The 19,746-nt window shown below is 41.4% G+C and overlaps 1 protein-coding gene across 1 annotated transcript in view; it reads right to left on the bottom strand.

The window, feature by feature from the left end:
* Positions 1–16,601, bottom strand: part of xpr1a (xenotropic and polytropic retrovirus receptor 1a) — a 99,114-nt gene extending 82,513 nt beyond the window's left edge. Inside the window, exons 1-2 of the mRNA XM_083767780.1 lie at positions 15,981–16,601; positions 9,398–9,449 (exon numbers count right to left, since the gene is read on the bottom strand). Coding sequence (XP_083623906.1) covers positions 9,398–9,449; positions 15,981–16,049 — 121 coding nt within the window. The 5' untranslated portion in view covers positions 16,050–16,601. The remainder of the gene's footprint in view (positions 1–9,397; positions 9,450–15,980) is intronic.
* Between the last annotated feature and the right edge of the window lie 3,145 nt (positions 16,602–19,746).

Here is a 19,746-nt window from a genome sequence, read left to right as displayed (position 1 = left end):
ACTCTACTGGCAGTGGTTACCAAACAGTGTTCAGAGGGATTTTGCGACAACCACACATATTGCAATATACAAAACTATATGCACTCATTTCCCAATACAGAGGCAGATCTAAAATAAATGTGGTATTTTAACCACCTTAGCCCTAGTGGCAGTATTTTAGGCATTATAGGTGAACATTTTTAATATCTTTCATTATTTGATTTTGTATTATTATTATAATAATAATAATAATTATTATTATTATTATTACTGCCTATCCTAACGACTTGACACTGGACAGTGGACACAGCACTCCCTTGGGTCGTCGGTTTGAAGTCGGTCAGACGGGTCTCTATAGGTAAACTACACATGCAAACGTACAGCCGGACAGACAAACAGATATTTCGCAAATGTATAGTAGTAACATTTTCTAAAATAGAGAAAATAGTAGATCTACAAGCTCACAACGCACCACAAAATGAACTTGTAGATGGTCTATTTTCAATATGTGCCTTATTTTGAATTGCCTTGGGCACAAAAAGTAACCACTGCTGAACTGTTTCTCTCTGCTTTTCCAATTTCCTGGTATAGAGGGTATGCACATGACATCATCATCATCATACCCGGACGATATGCGGGAATGCCTACTGAGTGGCCTTGACAGCCCACACATCCAACCAGAAATCTGATTGCATTAAACAACGTTAAATTACATTTAACTCACTTTTCCACTCACTTTGCCACTCGATTTGCCATTCACTTTATGCATTCGCATACCCTCTATTGTGTGTTGTAATCCCATGGCTGCTGTGGCCGGGGAGACTTGTTGTCTTTTTTGCATTCATTTGTTCTGCTGTAGAGGGTTTTGAGGTTTTAAATTAGGTACTGTGTGGATCAAATTGTAACCCACCATTGGTTCTCTGCTCAAGCCGTAAAACATCTCTAACTCACCAGTGTGACAATAAAATCATAGATTTTTAAAAAATAAATCAAAAGAAAATGAGTATGTGCAAGAGTGCCTTAGTGGCTAATCCAGTAAACTGAGCTCCTATCTGCCACAACACAGGCTTGATTCCCAGGCAGGAATCCGTGGGAATCTGCCTCATCTCACCTTCATGATTTTCTTTGAATATCTGTCCTAATATATCAATAAAAAGGATGGCACATTTCTATCTTTTTTGGAGGAAAAACAAATCAATAATGTCGACAATGAAACATGTCATCTGCATTCTGTTCCACCCGTGGTTTGAGGACCGCCTCCTAGAATAGCCAACAACAGTATAAAGAACAGCGTCCGTTCCATGGTACACGCCAATGGAATGACAATCAGTAACAGCAGTCTTCAAAATAGCCTCCCATCATGTAAAATGGTGGACAGACAAGCGAGCGCCACGAATCACAGTGGAAACCAGCCAAATAAGCGCTGTCTAAAACGACTTAGTGGATCAGAGATTCATGTGGATGCGTTCATTACACAGATTAGCTAGCGCAGCATGTGTACAGACCCTTGCACGCATAAACACACTTAGGAACATATTCATTAAAGGGATATTTCACTTTAAAAAAAGAACTTTTTGTCATTTCATCGTCTACTCTAGGCTCATGTGAACACCCCAGACAGTTTTTAAGTTCAGTATTTGGATATCTGATATTCATTTTAGCTGCCCCACCCCCTTCCTCTACCCATTGTAACTTCACACCCGTCCTTATTTCTGTTGACTGATATTGTCTTTCTAATACATGAGGGGGCTGTGGTTTTTCATTGACTGTTTTCATTTATTTTTAAATATTGTTTTTTGAAAATAATGAGGAGGAGGACTACTCTGTAGGAGACTAAAACATCAAAAACAACATTTAAAAATAAATGGAAACAGTCAATGAAAAACCACGGCCCCCTCACGTATTAGAAGGACAATATCAGTCACCAGAAAAAAGGATGATGAATTAGAAGTTACAATGGGTTTGTATAAGAAGGGGGGCGGGGCAACTGGAATTAACCCATTCTGGGCGGGAACCCCTTTTGGTGTTTTAAGCGTTACGTTAAACTTTAGCTATTGAAAAATAGCAGATCTACAAAGCTCATAGCGTGCCACTCGGTGGCGCGCTATGAGCTTGTAGATCTGCTATTTTGTAGGTCTGCTATTTTTGAAAAATCACCCGGGTTTGGTGTTCTAGGGTTAAGACGTTCCACTGGTTCTTGTAGAAGGAGTCCTGGCAGAGCTCATGGTAAAAAGCGCAGTATTAGTAGCAGTATTAGTAGTAGTATAGTATTTTGTAGGGAATACGACGTTAAATTCTATTCTATTCTATTCACAGCTGTATTTACTCCAATCCCAGCAACAGCACTGTTGAGTTTGTGTTTGACGCAGTATGGCAATGTCAGGCAGGCTAATTGGCCGAGGCTGCTCTCTCAGCAGGCTACAAGCATCTCTCGCTCCGGGCTCTGATAAGAGCACAGCCTCTCTCTGGACCACCTCCACACAGGGAGCATGGCTGAGACCGCTGCCTGTCAAACACATCCAGGCACAATGGGAAGGAAAAAAATATATATATACACACAAAGTTTGCACACACCATAACACGTGTGCAGGATATACACATGTCTATGCACAAGATGCGCACACAAAGACACACACCGCATGTCCTGATACCCGTTAATCACTGTCTCAGCAGTTTGACGTTGAATGAGAGACAGATACCCTGAGGCACGTTGTGCCAGTGCCTCTTCAGAACGTGTTGTATAATGAGATTGTCAGTCTAGTCTCTGCATGGGCTCTGGCCTGACTGAGTTCATCTGGAGACACGGCTGGAAGGACTGGGTCTGAGGCAGGTCCTGGACATGAACAATGAAACTACAACTAGGCTGTATGCAACAAAACAATGCAAATTATGCTGCTAGCTCTCAACAGCTATAGTACTTTTATGTGTTTTTGGCATACAAAACGGTAGCTTATAAATTAGGGTAGGCTAATTCATACAGCAGCCAGAAAATGAACAATTTGAGAGGAGATTACTCTATATTTGATTTGATTACTATTATTTTTACAAACCACCAACTATGAACTTACAACTTTCCCACCAAAATCTAAGCCAAGAATGATTAGAGAGAGGACCACCATTATACTTCTAATTTTGAATTCCTTTACTTAACCACTTAAACTCTCTAGTCCAGAGTCTTAACTGGACCCGAGTTGGCTCTGTACTTTCAAAAATAGCCAATCCACAAGCTCACAGTGCATCGCATTGCAAAGCATTGAGAGCTTGTAGGTCGCATTCAATCAACTGTATGGAGCTTGCCAGCCAGGACTCAAATGAAAATACAGAAGCACCAGTATACAATCTGTCAGATTGATAGTACAAATGTAAACTTATGAATCGACATACTTATCCTTATTGATGATTCATTCACTTACATCACATTCATCCATCCCTAGCTGAGGATTTGCCTCAGAATCTCATCCTTATTCCTTACTGGTCCCCTGAGCTGTGAGTCAATATCTGAACCCCTCCCCCTCCACAGACAAGAGTGTGTGTGTGTGTGTGTGTGTGTGTGTGTGTGTGTGTGGGTGTGTGTGTGTGTGTGTGTGTGTGTGTGTGTGTGTGTGTGTGTGTGCTACATAGAGCCCCACCCTGCCTTCATCCCTATGTGAATCCCACAGTGCTACTGGTACCACGCTCTTACAGGCCCCTCTCATCCCCCCGGTCAGCTACTTAGACAGATAGCATCACACTGTAGCATCCTCGATCAGACAAGACTGGCCATGTGCACGGTGCACCACAGCTGAATCACAAAACCACACCAGAATGAATGAGTCCACAAATGCATGACTTTGTGAATGGACAAGTCACGATGCATGACCTCATCCCGGCAGGATTAACAGGGTTCAATATTAAACAAGGCCTCTAGTCTATGGCATGCTTTGTAATGTAAACAGTAAGGGAAACTGTTAGACACGGCACACGTACACACATACAGGACAAGACATGTGCACACAGTACACACGTGTGCTAGAGCTTAATCAGGCCTGGGCCCAAAGCCTGGCAAAATTCTGTCCGAATCTGACGTAAGACCACCCCGCAATACCTTTTTTAAATGACACAGACATTTTAGGAGAAAAACAAACTAAACCTAAATTTAGCGGCAGAAACCTTTTTATATATTGTAGGACTGGTTATTCATCAATAACAGGATTCTACCTGTTTCCAAATGTCTTTATTTATGTAAACAGCTTGGAACAAATAGATATTGTATACATGAGACATGAGCCCATGAAGTATGTGAGAAATAAAGACAAAGTCGACTCAAACCCTTTGGGTCCCGTCAGGTTCGGGCGGAGTATTTAAGCTCTAATGTGTGCACGCACGCACGCACGCACGCACGCACGCACGCACACACGCGCACACACACACACACACACACACACACACACACACACACACAGAGATTCCTCGCAAAGCGGTATGCTTATTATCTGAGGCCATTGTTCTCTGATCTCTGTAATAATCAGTGAGATAATTTAATTAGACTGTGGCATAACTCAATCTATCTGTTGGAACAGGAGGTGGCCAGGAACACGACCCAGCTGTTGTCACTGTTGTCTTCCTTCCGGCAGGTCTAAACTGCAATGCGGGACAGAGCTGGTTTCACTGACAGCTACAGCAGCACCCATGCAGGAACAAGAGGGACCACATGCAACAAAGGACCTTAACGAGCCACGGTGAAAGGTCAAGACCAGCTGTAGAACCATTAAACACTTTCCTGGTGCTGCTATTTTGGGGCGAGTCATTATAGGCAAATATTTTTCAGAACTACGATGCGTTGTGAGCTTGTAGATATTTACTGTACAAGCGTTTTTGTAATAATAATTGAGTATAAAATAGGGCTTATAAGTGGGGTGTGTGCATGCATGAGCGTGTATCACAGCAAGCTCTTTTAATCACTGTACAGCCAAATCTGGTACCAGCTGAATGAGCAATTAGTTAAGTGCAATGGAAATACTGTAGGTGAGTGTTTTCTCTGTAGTCTTCTGCATGGAGAGGCTGTGTGTAGGTGAATGATTGGATAATGGATGCTTCAAATAAAGGAAGAATGGGAATGTACTGCGTACCGCTGCATAGCGCACCAGGAACGGACACAATCTCATTTAACTATTTTGCAAATAAATAAATTAGCAACAGTAATAAAATAGTAAATAGTAACAAATATAATTATTAGGCAATTATTCCTGAAGAGAGAGTAACCCAGGGTTTTATGACATTTCTACAATAGTTATAACATGCACTACAGAATGAGTACAGTATTTTCTGCCTTTAGTACAGTAGATTGACAGAGATGGGGAGTGACACGCAGCAAAGGTCGTCGGGAACTAGGGATCTGGACTGGAACCCGTTATACACTGTCAGGTTATCAGCAGCCTATCCGGACTTCTAAGCCAGCCGTCCGGGCCAATGTGACCCATACTGTATTTGACCCTTGACAAGACCTGAACCACACAATGGCCAATTGCACTCCTCTCACACCAGGCACATTGCTGCCGTGCATGACTATCTATTCTAGACTTTCTGACAGTCATATTTTATGGGGAGACCCTGACCGAGCGCTTTGAAGTGCTGTCTTTTCCGTACACTGCCTGTCTACTGTATAACTCAATCAGGTGCAAGGAAGGCCAGCCAGAGAGAGAGAGAGAGAGAGAGAGAGAGAGAGAGAGAGAAAGTAAACTGTAAGCCTGTAAATTGTCTCCCCCAGGCAACGGATAGCTACGTTCTCCGAATACCAAAGACCCTTGCTCTCCAACCAGACTGGGACAGGGGAGAGAGAGAGAGAGAGAGAGAGAGAGAGAGAGAGAGAGAGAGAGAGGGGGGGGGGGGGGGTTATGATTGAGAAATTCTCCCATTGAATCAGATCAACGTAATTAGTCTTTCACTGAGGGAGTGGATTTAATTATATTATCAACATTTAAATTTGATCAGATTTGACAGTCAGTGAGGTTTGAGAAAGAGAAAGTGCTGAGGTAAGGTAGTATTTTATAACAGCTGGTAATCTTGTTTCTCTTATGAAAGGCAACGAAATGTCAGCCACGGAGAGACAATTACTACTGTTGCTGTTTCCATTACAGTCTCCAATGTTTTTCTCAAAACACAGAACCGATTCTCTCAAAACACAGAACCGATTCTTAACCACATGAATCCTAACATCCATATTCTGAGTTTGTCACAGTAGGTGAACATTCAGCAAGAATAGGTGAGCGTTCAGAGAAAACAGATCTTGTAGAGGAGATACGGTGTAGAGGGGGCAAAAGGAGGGGACCAAGTATGGACCCCTGGGGGACCCCAGCAATTGGAGCATAGTGGTTATGGTGTCATCCTTCTCTCATGATGTGTCACTGCCAACATGCCTTTGTTTGCAACGGCCTAAGTTCATTTGTCAGTGTTTCTTCACAACAGGCAAGCTGTAAATGCCAAATGAACACATGCCATAACAGAGACAAGTATTCTATTGACTGATCGATTGATCCTGTCTCTATAAGATCCCCTCGCCAGACGTGACGTGAAAAGCTATAGTGACCTACGATCGCAACACAGACTGTGGACGGGAAGTGATTTATCAGCCATGCACCTGGAGCCCACCAGTCATGGCTGACACCCTCAGGAGAGCAGTGCTTACAAGCAGGAGAGACAACTCATACGTTATCAGTGACAAACACACACGCTTCAAAGGGTGCCTACAGCATGCATGCAGAGACAATTAAGCACAGCAGGAAACACACATGTCATGTACCGTGTACTGTACGTCAGTGCTTCTCAGAGTGGGGTTTGTGGACCCCCAGGCGTCCTCATGAGGGTGACAGGGGGTCTCCGGCAAAATTGGTTAACTTAATATAGCAATGAGCATCACAGTCATTTTATCCCCTTTATACGTTGGCTATTAATTATTGTGTGTGTGTGTGTGTGTGTGTGTGTGTGTGTGTGTGTGTGTGTGTGTGTGTGTGTGTGTGTGTGTGTGTGTGTGTGTGTGTGTGTGTGTGTGTGTGCGTGACCTGACCCCAATCAGCACCGGAATGTGAAGAAGAAAGAAAAACGCAAAATATTCAAATTGAACACAAATCTTCTCTTCTAGGGGTCCGTGGCAAATATTAGAGATGGGGGTCTGCGGCCAAATACATTTTGGGCGTCCTTGACCTTGACACGAAAAGGTTTAAGAACCAGTGATGTACGTCACACACATGTACACGTATAAACACACACTTTTAGCACATCCTTGCACGTGCACACGCAGTAATATCACAAATGTTTTCTGTTTCTGTACCTGCCCACACTCTCCTTCCTACTAGCCCATTGTAGTTCAGCTAAAGTGCTCCACAGACACACAGACATTACAGCATACAATAACTATATACATATATATAACTATATGCCTAAATCTGGTACACCTGACTCAAGAGCTGAGTCATTTATCCATACAGACTCTGGGATTGTGGATAACATCTTTCTCAGCCCTGGATGCGACCTAGCTTTTCCTCCCCGAGTGGTACTGGCTGGAAGGAGCACCGTGGCTTGTGATTGGGTGAGACAAGCCTTTAGTGGGTGTGTTCATTGTTGAGGGGGGTGAGGATTTACTATTCTGTGCCTATCGGGTTGCAACTCGAACGTCGCTGAGTCGGCTCAAGCGAACTTCCCAATGTTCGACACGGCAACTCGCTCGGTGGTGTCTCTCGTGGCTCAAGTTCGCGCCTCTATCATTCAAGTTGTGCTGCACAGGTCTAATTTACGGCGCGTAATTAAGCAATCAGCACGACGGTGGGACCACCTTCAAGCCACATACATTGTTTGTTTAGATTTTGTAATTTTGTTGGCGCTATTGCAGATTCTATTTGACCAGATGCCAGACCTCCATGGGACCTTAGGGGGTATATGTCCCCAACTGAATCATATCTACAATAGTTAGACAAAGACATGAAATGGACCTTCTGAATTGGAGTTAATTTGTACATGATTTTACAGTAGACGTTTCAGCAATGTGTCTCGTTGCTGTATTTGCTGTCAACTCCACCACAAGCTTCCTCCAAAATGCTAATTTCCAACTGCCCTTTAGAGGCAGAGAGATTCCACATGAAACTCCTGCAAATAAATCCAGCGCAAAGGCCTAATCTTTTTCAAAATGTTATCATGCGTCCTGTTATTTGCATGATCCTCATTTAAATGCATAAAAGGACAGAGATGCTTTTTGTGATGACACACAAGGTGCACTTACTGTATATAACATGCAAATGGGATTTTCAAGCCAGTGCATCTGCTTGATAAATAACATGCATCTTTTAGCCTAGTATGCATCCAAATGAGGTGAAACCCTTCAGAGTTAAATTAACACTGAGGATTTTGCAGTGGAACTGAAATCTTTAGGTGAGTGGCAGCTCTGTCAGGAGCATGCCAGATAACACTGTACACTCTGTGACTATTATGTGCACACAAGCGCATAGACGCGCGCACGTACACACGTTTGCACGCATGCACACACACACACACACACACACACACACACACACACACACACACACACACACACACACACACACACACACACACACACACACATTTCCAAACATACTGTACATTCCTTCCTTATCTCAGTTCTGTGCTGCACTGCACCAGCAGTGTGCTGGACAATGAACCACAAACGCTCCTGTTCTAAGCCGTGGGTCAACAGAATTTGACCTTAGTTTTAACCCACCCGCCGCGCCAACAGATGGATTTGCCACATCATAGGTTGCGGCACTCAATGCTCAATGCTTTGTGTCAAATTCCACCATAGCACTACCAGTTGACTGAGATGTGATTGAGTCCGAGGGAGAAGGATGAGTGATGAGCACTTAACAGTGATTTCCATCTATATTTAGACAGAGGGAGGACTGTTATTCTGGGGATCCCCAGACACTCCCAGGGCAGAGGGCACTGCATGGGCACAGCATTATATGTGACAGTGAGTGTACTATACTTTATATCTGCATATTTGTGTGTAAGTGCATGTTTCAACAGCCAAAATAATGTCAAACGTACTCGGTCCATCAATGAAATACTGCTGAAAATTAACAAGCTTTAAGCGCTGTGAAAAATATTTAAAAAAATATATTTGAGTGTGGATGTCCCGGGAGAGCTACAGAATGAAGAGGTAACTGTGACTGCACAATACCATTGTTTATGACTTCCTCTTTCTGTATAGCTATAGGCTATTCTATCAAATATAGCCTTTATTAGCCTATATCATTACCATCACCAGTAAGACGCCCTGAGGGCGAAGCGAATCCGCATGGGTGACGGCAGACTGCTGGGCGAGGGCGCGCGCGCACGCGCCCGCGCGAGCGTGCATGCGTGTGTGTGTGTGTGTGTGTGTGTGTGTGTGTGAGACAGGGAGTTTCCTTACCCTCTATGGATGGAGCTTGGTCCTGTGCAGCATACAGCATGTCCTTGAAAGCCTGATGAAGCAATAAGACAGAGAATCACTGGTGGGTTTATCAGCTGTCTGTAAGCACTGACCTGGCCATGGCTTCTAGCATGTCTTGAATGGGATGTTCAGTATAAGTGGTTGGGATAACAATTGAATTGGGTAGCATATTTCAGTGTTTCCCAAATAGTGGGTTGGAACATGGGACCCATTTACACATTATGGGTTGCGAGTAAAGACAAAATATGTGTCCTACATTTAAATATGTATTATTTTCAATACAATTAAAAAGAAGAATCAGATTTTTTTCATAACTAAACCTAACATTTTTTATAATTTTATAAAAAAATACAAAAATAAATAGTTTTTTAATAAATTGTAAAAACTTTTAAAGGTATATTCAGTGATTTCACTTAATTCAAATATCACTTATTTTTTTGTTTTGTTGTGATAATCCTCCCTACTATAGAGTGTGCTGGCCATAAAAGGAGTTCCTCCCTGTCCCCAGTTAACCCCTGGGGGTCAAAAAACCTTAGGTTTCGTTTTTGACTCTCTATCCTGATTGGACGAAAGGCTGGGTCCCACAGCCAAAAACGAAACCTAAGGTTTTTTGAGTGAAATCACTGAATATACCTTTAAGTAGTAGTGAACAATCCTGAAAATAAAAGTTGTTCCCAGCAATGGAAGGTACACATTATGTACTGTAAGTAAGGGGTGAGCCACCATGACAGTGAAGGATAGTCTTTACTGTAATTAAACATAACGTTAGAAACACTGTATGCTTTTATAGTATTAACCATCTCTGAAGCCATCTGAGAGCCATCAACCAGTCACTAACTTGTTGACCATGGGTAAATTAGGATAACGACCGCACAACAGCTATTAACATAATGAAGAATGCACTAGAACTAATTAACTGTGGAATTGTTAATTGTCTAGTTTCAAGATTATACAGCTTGGTATGACAATATGAATGATTGGATGAATGGAGGCACTGAAGACGATCTGGAGTTAGCCTTCAGTACATCAAACATGATTGTGGTGACAACATTTAGAGCCAGGACAAGGAAATCATTAGATTGAAAAGATTTAAAAGATTTAAAATGAATGACATTGACAGAGAGATCATGGTACTGAAACTGAAAACTGACACAATTTGCTTATCATACTGCACATCTTTCTAAACGGAAGAGATGGACAAAGATTGACAAGAATCAGTGACAGAGTGAGGTGAGTGAATGTGTGCGTGCGTGCGTGCGTGCGAGCAAAGGGAGAGAGATGGGAGAGAGATGGTGGGGTCACCAAATGAGGTTGTTTCTCTGCGATCAGACTGCACTTGTAGATCATGGAAACCAACAGTTAATGATATGCTGGTTCATCTGAACATGATGACGGTAGCCAGAGAGAAAAGTCTGGTAATGAATATGAAATGAATACTGTCTCTGTAGACATGGCTGAGGGAAGTAGGGGTGCTGGAGCACCCCCTCCCCCCAGGCACAGCCCCCCCTCGGAGGGGAAAAATAATAATAATCTAAATCAAAACTAATTTCTGTTACTAGGCCTAATAAATATGCTGTATCACAGCTTTATCCTGGTTAGTTGCCTGTGTCAGTTTGTTCATATAACTTGCGTGTGGAGAGGTAAAGTAAAAGCCACTTTTCCGTGTGAAAATGCACGAAAATGCAAGATATGCAAGATATCAGATATCATGTCTCATATCACCACATCATCTCAATCAGCAAAAATACGTGTGGAAAATTGCTTATATGGCATTTTCACCATCTGCTAAACAGTTCCCTCTTCCCTATGTTTCCTTTTTTACTTGTACAGCATGTAGCTAAACAATATGCAAATATCAAGCTGTGTTGCACTAAAGTAGGCCCAGTTTAAGTCTTTATAGTAGATCTCCTATACACACTCTGTAGTGTTTGACTATATGGACTTTTGTACATATCAAACCATTCTCTTACCACACCATTAGTCAATTTAATGCTTTGTCATACAATGCTGTCACGTGCCAAAAACAACATAACTATAATAAGCTCACAATGCATCATGATATAATACATTGTATGCTTATTATAGATCTGCTATTTTCGGCACACGGCATATACATTAAGCAAATTACACAGATAAATAGCCTTGACTGTACATCGTCATGAGTTACACAAGAGCAACTCATAATGGACCACCTTTAGCTACCTTACACAAATTGTAAGAAACTCATATTGCAATCTAATATAGAAGGCAAACATTTAATTTGTTGCCCACAATGTCTCTCGCTTTCCTGATACAGTAAGGACTTCAAACATTTCAGCTTGAAGCATAGCCTGGCCCTGAGTAATCCCTGAAACCACAGAGGACCCTGACTAAAAACTGGTGAAAAAAGACATACAGACAGAGACGGGGACGTGTTTATCAAGACGGATGCATCACCATGGTGATAGCAATGATGGGATAGGGGGCAGGGTAGCTCTTTGGGGAATTGGGATAAACCTCGGCAGCGAACAGAAATGAAACCTGTAGACAATAATAACTAAACCAAGCCTAATGGGATTATCAGATGGTATGGCCATGCGTCAAATTGATTACAGTGATTATGCATTTAAGGAACATGCATGTACTATAACAAGTACTGTGTTATTATGACAGTAGCCTTGTGTATTGTCATCGATCAAATGTAATCCTATAATTGCTGTTACATGCTGTAACAATATGTTCAAGTGTCTGCGGGTCAAATCTAAAATACTTGAGATCCTAATCCCTGCACTTGAGAAGATCCATGAGTGTGTGTGCTATTTAGGAAAAACACATAGGCCTCAGCCTGAGGAGAGCTCCAGTCTAGAATAGAATGTAAACTGAGTATCATATTAAACCTCTACTCTTGTGTCTGAATGGATCCCTGACTGGAGGAGAGAGTGCAGAGAGGAAGAGAGGAAGAGAGGAGGAGGAGGAGGAGGAGAGGTCTGGTCTGGGACCAGATGTCTCCCCAGTGGGGGAGGGAGGACGAGGCGAGGGAGGATAGGAGGAAGGACGGGGAAAAAAGGTTCTCAGCAGTCACCGTGCCATCTCTGTTTCATATTGTATAATATACAGTGTAGAAAGATGACCATAGTGTACAGCATGCTCATATAATAAGAGTATAAGACATCAATACAATAACACTCTTAATTTTGAGCAGTATTTTATATTTTGCAGATTGCTGTCATATTGTGTATTGGAAAATAAATCTGATGAATTATGCTGGTTTAGACTAGAGAAGCATGAAGCAGAGCATTTACAAAGCGAGAACAAGAGAGGGAGAGGGGATAATCTCTGAATTCAATCAACAACCATTTCCGTGGAACACGCACATACTTATCAAAATATCACCTTGCTAGAGTTTCAATTTATTGTAAATGAGAATGTGTACAAGCGTTCTCCTCCAGTTCATCAGACCCACATAAGTGATTCGACTGCAAGAGGTAAGCACGACAGGCCTTGTTCTATCGCCCACACAACACATACCTGCACATTATTCTGTCCCTCTCTTCCTAAGTATTTGATGCACTATTTCTTTTTTTTTAAAGATATTTTTTTTGCGGCTTACGCCTTTTATTGATTTTTGAAGGGACAGACAGTAGGCTGACAGGAAACGGGAGAGAGATGGGGGGATGATATGCAGTAAAGGCCGTGTCGGGTCCGGGAGTCGAACCCGCGGCACACTGCGACTGGATTACCAGTCCGGTGCCCAGACCGTTACGCTACGGCCTGGGCCTTGATGCACTATTTCAACACATCAGAGGACAGTAGACTCCTCACAAATACATTTGCTTTTGTGTCATGATAACCCTCAGTAGATACAGAAATGGGAGAAAAATAACAGATTGCAACAAGTTGCATGGAGATATTTTCCAATTAAATCTAATGAAAATATAGTAATATGAATTGAGTCATATTAAATATACCGGTAGCTAATATTCTACCTTTTTTGAACCGCCAAATTAAAACCTTATCAAGTTTCAATAGTGGCCTCTGGATCTCAGAAAACACATACACACATTACTAAATAGCTGTTTAGCATGAATGCTTATAAATAAATCAATCAATCAATCACTCCGTCAATCCCTCCATGCCTAGATGAAGTGTCTTCTATCTAACTAAAGCTGTGATTCTACAGCAGCAGAGTCACCTTTACCATGTCAATAAACAGTATTTCATACAATTGTATGGTCTAAAAATAACAATGATTGGAGAGGCAGTGAAATAATGGGCAATTACCCTATTGTGCAAATGAAGGCATTAAGGCAATCGTGTACCGTGAAGCCTTAAGCCTAAATTGCGCAGGTAGCCATTATGAAAACGTCACATATTACTGCATTCAACAGTTACTACAATGTCATTGAAAGGACAACGCCTTGCATAAAGATGTATGTCCACCTTCAGTATGTCTCTCCAATCTCTCTGCCTCCGTTTTCATTTGGGAATAAAACAGCATACTGGTCAGACAAAGACTACAGGCATGCACCTACACCCAGGCATGCACCCCCCCCCCCCCACACACACACACACACAGCCTTGGACAAGTACACAAATGTAGCTCAGCCGGACGCATTCAATTCCAATTTAAAGGCATCAGCATCACCAATTTTTTTCACCACAGGATTCAGTCTCCTGCTGTCATTAGCTCAGGTGGGAGCTCGACTTCTAAAATAATTGTTCCCATAGCCTGGAAGGATCTTCGGCATAATTGCGAACAGAAGGGCACAAATGTCGATTCCAACTGAATCGTTGCAGATCATAATTACATATAAATGTCAATTTGGGATTAGAATTTTATGATTTTGTGTTACTTTGTTTCTTTTTATCATTAATTTTTTTAAACTTCCAATTCCTTTCAATTTGAGTCGTAAAAACGTTATATCACTAAGACTTAGAAACAGATGTCACAATTGAACCATCATAACAAACAATATGAATTGTACTTTTAACATCAGTGCTAAAAACATTTGTGTAATTCTAAAGAAAAAAAAGAAAAACATCCCTTTAATAGTAATTTCCCAGGTAAATGAATGAATCAACTGACAATCACTCAAATATTCCAAAATGCTGCACAACAATCTATTCAAAATTATTGATATAGTACAACTAAAATAAATGCAAACAAAAGGCTGATGGCAGGGAGAAAAGCCATCACCATCCATCTCATGCAGGTCAGTGTCTGAGTGGAGCACCAAATAAGGCTGAAGGTGTAAAATGGCTGGTATATGGCCACGCATCTGTCCCTCATGGTCTCGTTTATACGAGACCAGGTCGTCCTTTATACAAAGACCACACAGGGATGTATATATCTGAACTTTAAATTCAAATAAAACGGTGTACTGCTGCCCTATATCCTCCATCCAATGTGTTTACACTCATCAGCAGCAGCAGCAGCATCATCAATCATTCATCAATGTATTTCCAAGGGTATATCAACGTTTTAAATATTTCCATGATATTCATGATATACCAATCAGTTGTCAGCATTTTGGCTTCCCCTTTCAAGTTCAAATTGTTTTTTGTGGCAAATATTCAGTTTTGTAATCATCATCAGTAGATTTTGAACCAGTGAAGAGAGACATTGCAGCGTCAACTGAGGCTGAAAAAAGCAAAGAAGAACAGGCTCTTTGTCCATAATTCATAGAGCCAAATGGAACGGAGCCGTGTGTCCTGGCTGTGATGCCACTGCATGTAGTATATATACACACTCTAGTTTCTCAAATGAAACTGTGAAAAGTGAGGTACTATATTCTCAAAGCACATCATCACCAAACAAAGACCTTGTCTGTCTACCCAACAGACTCCAGCTGCACACTCAGACACAAGATACCAGACTGGATGTCACTTTAGAGATGGAGCTTGATCAACTTGACAACTGATGCTATTACAAACAATGAAACACATGTTTACAAGAAAGGAGAAAAAAGCTTCCAAAAAAGAATAAAAAACGAAAAGATATTGGGTATATTTGTAAAAGGCTATAGGCATTAAGGGGTAGCTATACATGAACGATGGCTGGAGATTGGTGAACAGTCTTTTATAGAACAAACAATATTTGACAGAAGACAGTGCAGAGTGGATTTCTGCACAAAATTGTCCAGCTAAAATATGGTTCAACAGATATTGGTTTTAATTACAATTACTTAGTCTTATTAGAGACAATTACTGAGTCTAATCTGTTTTTCTTCAATGAAAATTCAACAAATACAATATTTTGAATGCACTCAAATATTTCACTGCATTCAAATTCCACAAACACACACACACACACACACACACACACACACACACACACACACACACACACACACATATATATATATATGCGCATGTGTGTGTGCAGAATTGTAGTGCTATAAGTATATGTCTCTACCATAGCCTAATATGGCATCTCTTATCTAATCAGACTATTATTGCTGTAACAAGTAGGCTAAAAGTCATGATGTATATGACATGACAATATTCAGGGGGTAGGCTTAGCTCCGTTTGTAACCTCAATATCTAGCGTAGATGAGGTTACAAAAATATAAAAAATATTTACCTCATACTGAAGGTACTGTTTCCTCCACTCTGGAGTGATATGGGACGAAAGATGCTCCGCGAATTTCATTTTTGCCGGAACAACTGTCCCCTCAAACCTCCGTCAATCCGAGCGCGACTGTCCCCAGCTCAGGCCAGCTGTCCCTTCAAAAAACCTCCGTCAGTCCGAGTGCGACTGGCTGTCCCCTTCCTTCCTTCCCTGTCGACGCGACTTTTGTTATTAAATTCAGTCAACTTGCTGCTGCTGGCTCGCATGCGTGGCGTGCACTCCGTGCGTGCAGCCCCGCAACACTGCTACTGTACTTGTGCCGCTGCGTCCCGGTGGTAACAACCGTATTCCAAAGACGATATCCCGTGGCCGTCCCGCATACTATTAATATTGTAATTGTTATCCTGTAGTAGAACGGTTGACAGTTAACAGGGGCAGGAGCTCCTTTCACTTGAACAGGTGGTTTGTTGTCAACAATATAACGGAGCCAGTCCGAGCCGGTGTACAAATGTCTTTCAGTGACTTTCCGCCGTCGCTCCGTGGGCCGGTCTGGGCACATTGCGGTCCGCCATCGCTTTGAGCCCAGCAACGTGGTTGCGTCAGCACTGCATCGCGCAGGAGTGTCGCTCGCCCCCCAAAATAACAGATCTCTAAAGATAACAACGCGTCCCTCCGCGATGCGTTGTTAGCTTGTAGATTAGTTCATTTTGACGATCAACACCGTAGTAGTGCGGACTGCGGAGTAGCCTATACATTAGGGTAGCCTATAACATTTGGCAACTTGGAGTTGGCACACTCACCACACTGTACTATAGCAGGTATAGAGGCGCACGCATCTCTCTCTCAATTAACTCAGCTTGTTAAATGTTTTTTCCACGTAACGTGCGAAATTCCTACAATATGATTATGACTATGAGACACATCGATCCTCCCTTTATAAATTGGGCAAAGGCCTACCGCATTTATCGGAGAAGCATGCGACGTCATCATCATCACTGTTTCAGTTTTCAGAGAGACTTGTGTGTCAGTCTGTGCGTGTGTGTGTGTGTGTGTGTGTGTGTGTGTGTGTGTGTGTGTGCGTGCGTGTACGTGTGTGTGCGTGCACGCGCGCGTACAGTGGGCCTAAACTGCAGCAGAACATTCACAAATCACGACAAATTAGCATCATTAAAAGTTTAGTGCAGGGTATATCAGGTTCACTGACTCGTTACGTTTATGTTGTTTGTAGGATATTCTAGTAGACTGCTGCATCATGGGTTTATAATAAAACTGGGTCTACAGCCTATTAAAATCTCAAAGCGAAAATAATGAGAGAATTTCAGCTTCGTACTTGAAACTCTTGAAGAAGTTGTCCTATTTCACTGTTAGACCGATTTACGTTTCCTCTTTTAGGCTACTCATCTAGCCTAGACCTAGATGACAAACAATTAGACCTATATGTTAGTTAGTAGTAGTATAGGCCTATTATTAGGTTTGTCCGAAGTTCAACCTGCATGAAGAATGTGTCCATTGTGCCAATAGTGACACCTGCTGAAAATATTGCGTCAATGCTTTTTATTTTATAATTTCTCTGCATTTACACGAATAGCCTCGCATTGATTGATCATGGATTTAATACTTTGTTAACAGTTTGCCGAAAAAAGCACAAGTATATAAGAGTTAAATACAAGGTCTGCTAAGAGGATTTAAAACCCAAGCCTATGGAACATTTAATGACATATTACAAATATACAGCACTATGCAACAACGGTTAAGAAATAAACAAAAATAGTACAACAACTAGAACTGCACTCTGTCGAGTGCATACTTGCTTGTTGCACACTAGTAGGCCATAAATGGCCAACTAGTGCGCAAGCAGAGCGCGCAAGTACTTTCGACCGCTGTAAACTGTTAAATCTCAGTATCTCTGTGAAGGAACGTTTGAAATGTATAATCATTAGGTGTAACTATTTGCTACCTACCTACTTTATGCATATAAACAACTAGTATTATTAAGTATGGTTCAAGTTTCTATCTATATAAGAAATACAGTTTTATCGATGTAGATATATTCTGGATCCCTTTTTAGTTTTTAATCATACGTATACTATATACATAACCAGTAAAAATAAAATAGCAAATTGTGCCTGATCTGCTGGGACCAGAGTACGTGGTGTGTATTTGTATGACTAGCTCTCAATGATGACGTAAGAAATATGGTCATTTGTGTAATCTGGTCCCAGCAAACCAGGCACAGATTTGCTGTTTTTCTTGCATATGCATAAAATGGCGGGTTGGCTGTCACGGTTTTTGGCGCAAAGTAACCACAGTATACCGCTAAGCAACTTACAACTACATACTCTATATAGTATATCAGGTAGATCAGGCACAATTTGCTATTTTATAACTGCTCTCAATGATGACGTAAGTAATACAACATTATGTTTCTGGGGTGTATAAAAGTAACGAAAGTGTCAAAAAGTTAACCATGAATCTTAACGTTAGTGTAGTGTGCATATACACACCACGTACTCTGGTCCCAGCAGATCAGGCACAATTTGCTGATTATGTACATAGTTTACGTATGACTAGCTCTAAATGATGACGTAAGACATACGTATACATATACATACATACATGTAACTGTGGTTACTTTGCGCCAAAAACCGTGACAGCCAACCCGCCATTTTATGCGTATGCAAGAAAAACAGCAAATCTGTGCCTGGTTTGCTGGGACCAGATTACACAAATGACCATATTTCTTACGTCATCATTGAGAGCTAGTCATTATACAGTACACACCACGTACTCTGGTCCCAGCAGATCAGGCACAATTTGCTATTTTATTTTGACTGATTATGTATATAGTATACGTATGACTAGCTCTCAATGATGACGTAAGACATACGTATACATATACATATACTATATAGAGTATGTAGTTGTAAGTTGATTAGCGGTATACTGTGGTTACTTCGCGCCAAAAACGTGACAGCCAACCCGCCATTTTATGCGTATGCAAGAAAAACAGCAAATCTGTGCCTGGTTTGCTGGGACCAGATTACACAAATGACCATATTTCTTACGTCATCATTTAGAGCTAGTCATACATATACACACCACATACTCTGGTCCCAGCAGATCAGGCACAATTTGCTATTTTATTTTTTACTGATTATGTATATAGTATACGTATAGCTCTCAATGATGACGTAAGACATACGTATACATATACTATATAGAGTATGTAGTTGTAAGTTGATTAGCGGTATACTGTGGTTACTTTGCGCCAAAAACCGTGACAGCCAACCCGCCATTTTATGCGTATGCAAGAAAAACAGCAAATCTGTGCCTGGTTTGCTGGGACCAGATTACACAAATGACCATATTTTTTACGTCATCATTGAGAGCTAGTCATACAAATACACACCACGTACTCTAGTCCCAGCAGATCAGGCACAATTTGCTATTTTATTTTTACTGATTATGTATATAGTATACGTATGACTAGCTCTCAATGATGACGTAAGACATAGGTATACATATACATTATACTATATAGAGTATGTAGTTGTAAGTTGATTAGCGGTATACTGTGGTTACTTTGCGCCAAAAACCGTGACAGCCAACCCGCCATTTTATGCTTATGCAAGAAAAACAGCAAATCTGTGCCTGGTTTGCTGGGAGCAGATTACACAAATGACCATATTTCTTACGTCATCATTGAGAGCTAGTCATACATATACACACCACGTACTCTGGTCCCAGCAGATCAGGCACAATTTGCTATTTTATTTTT

Source organism: Protomyctophum parallelum (assembly GCF_964188405.1).
Source record: "Protomyctophum parallelum genome assembly, chromosome: 6".
NCBI classification, from domain to species: domain Eukaryota; kingdom Metazoa; phylum Chordata; class Actinopteri; order Myctophiformes; family Myctophidae; genus Protomyctophum; species Protomyctophum parallelum.
This window is presented reverse-complemented; position numbering and strand designations above follow the sequence as displayed.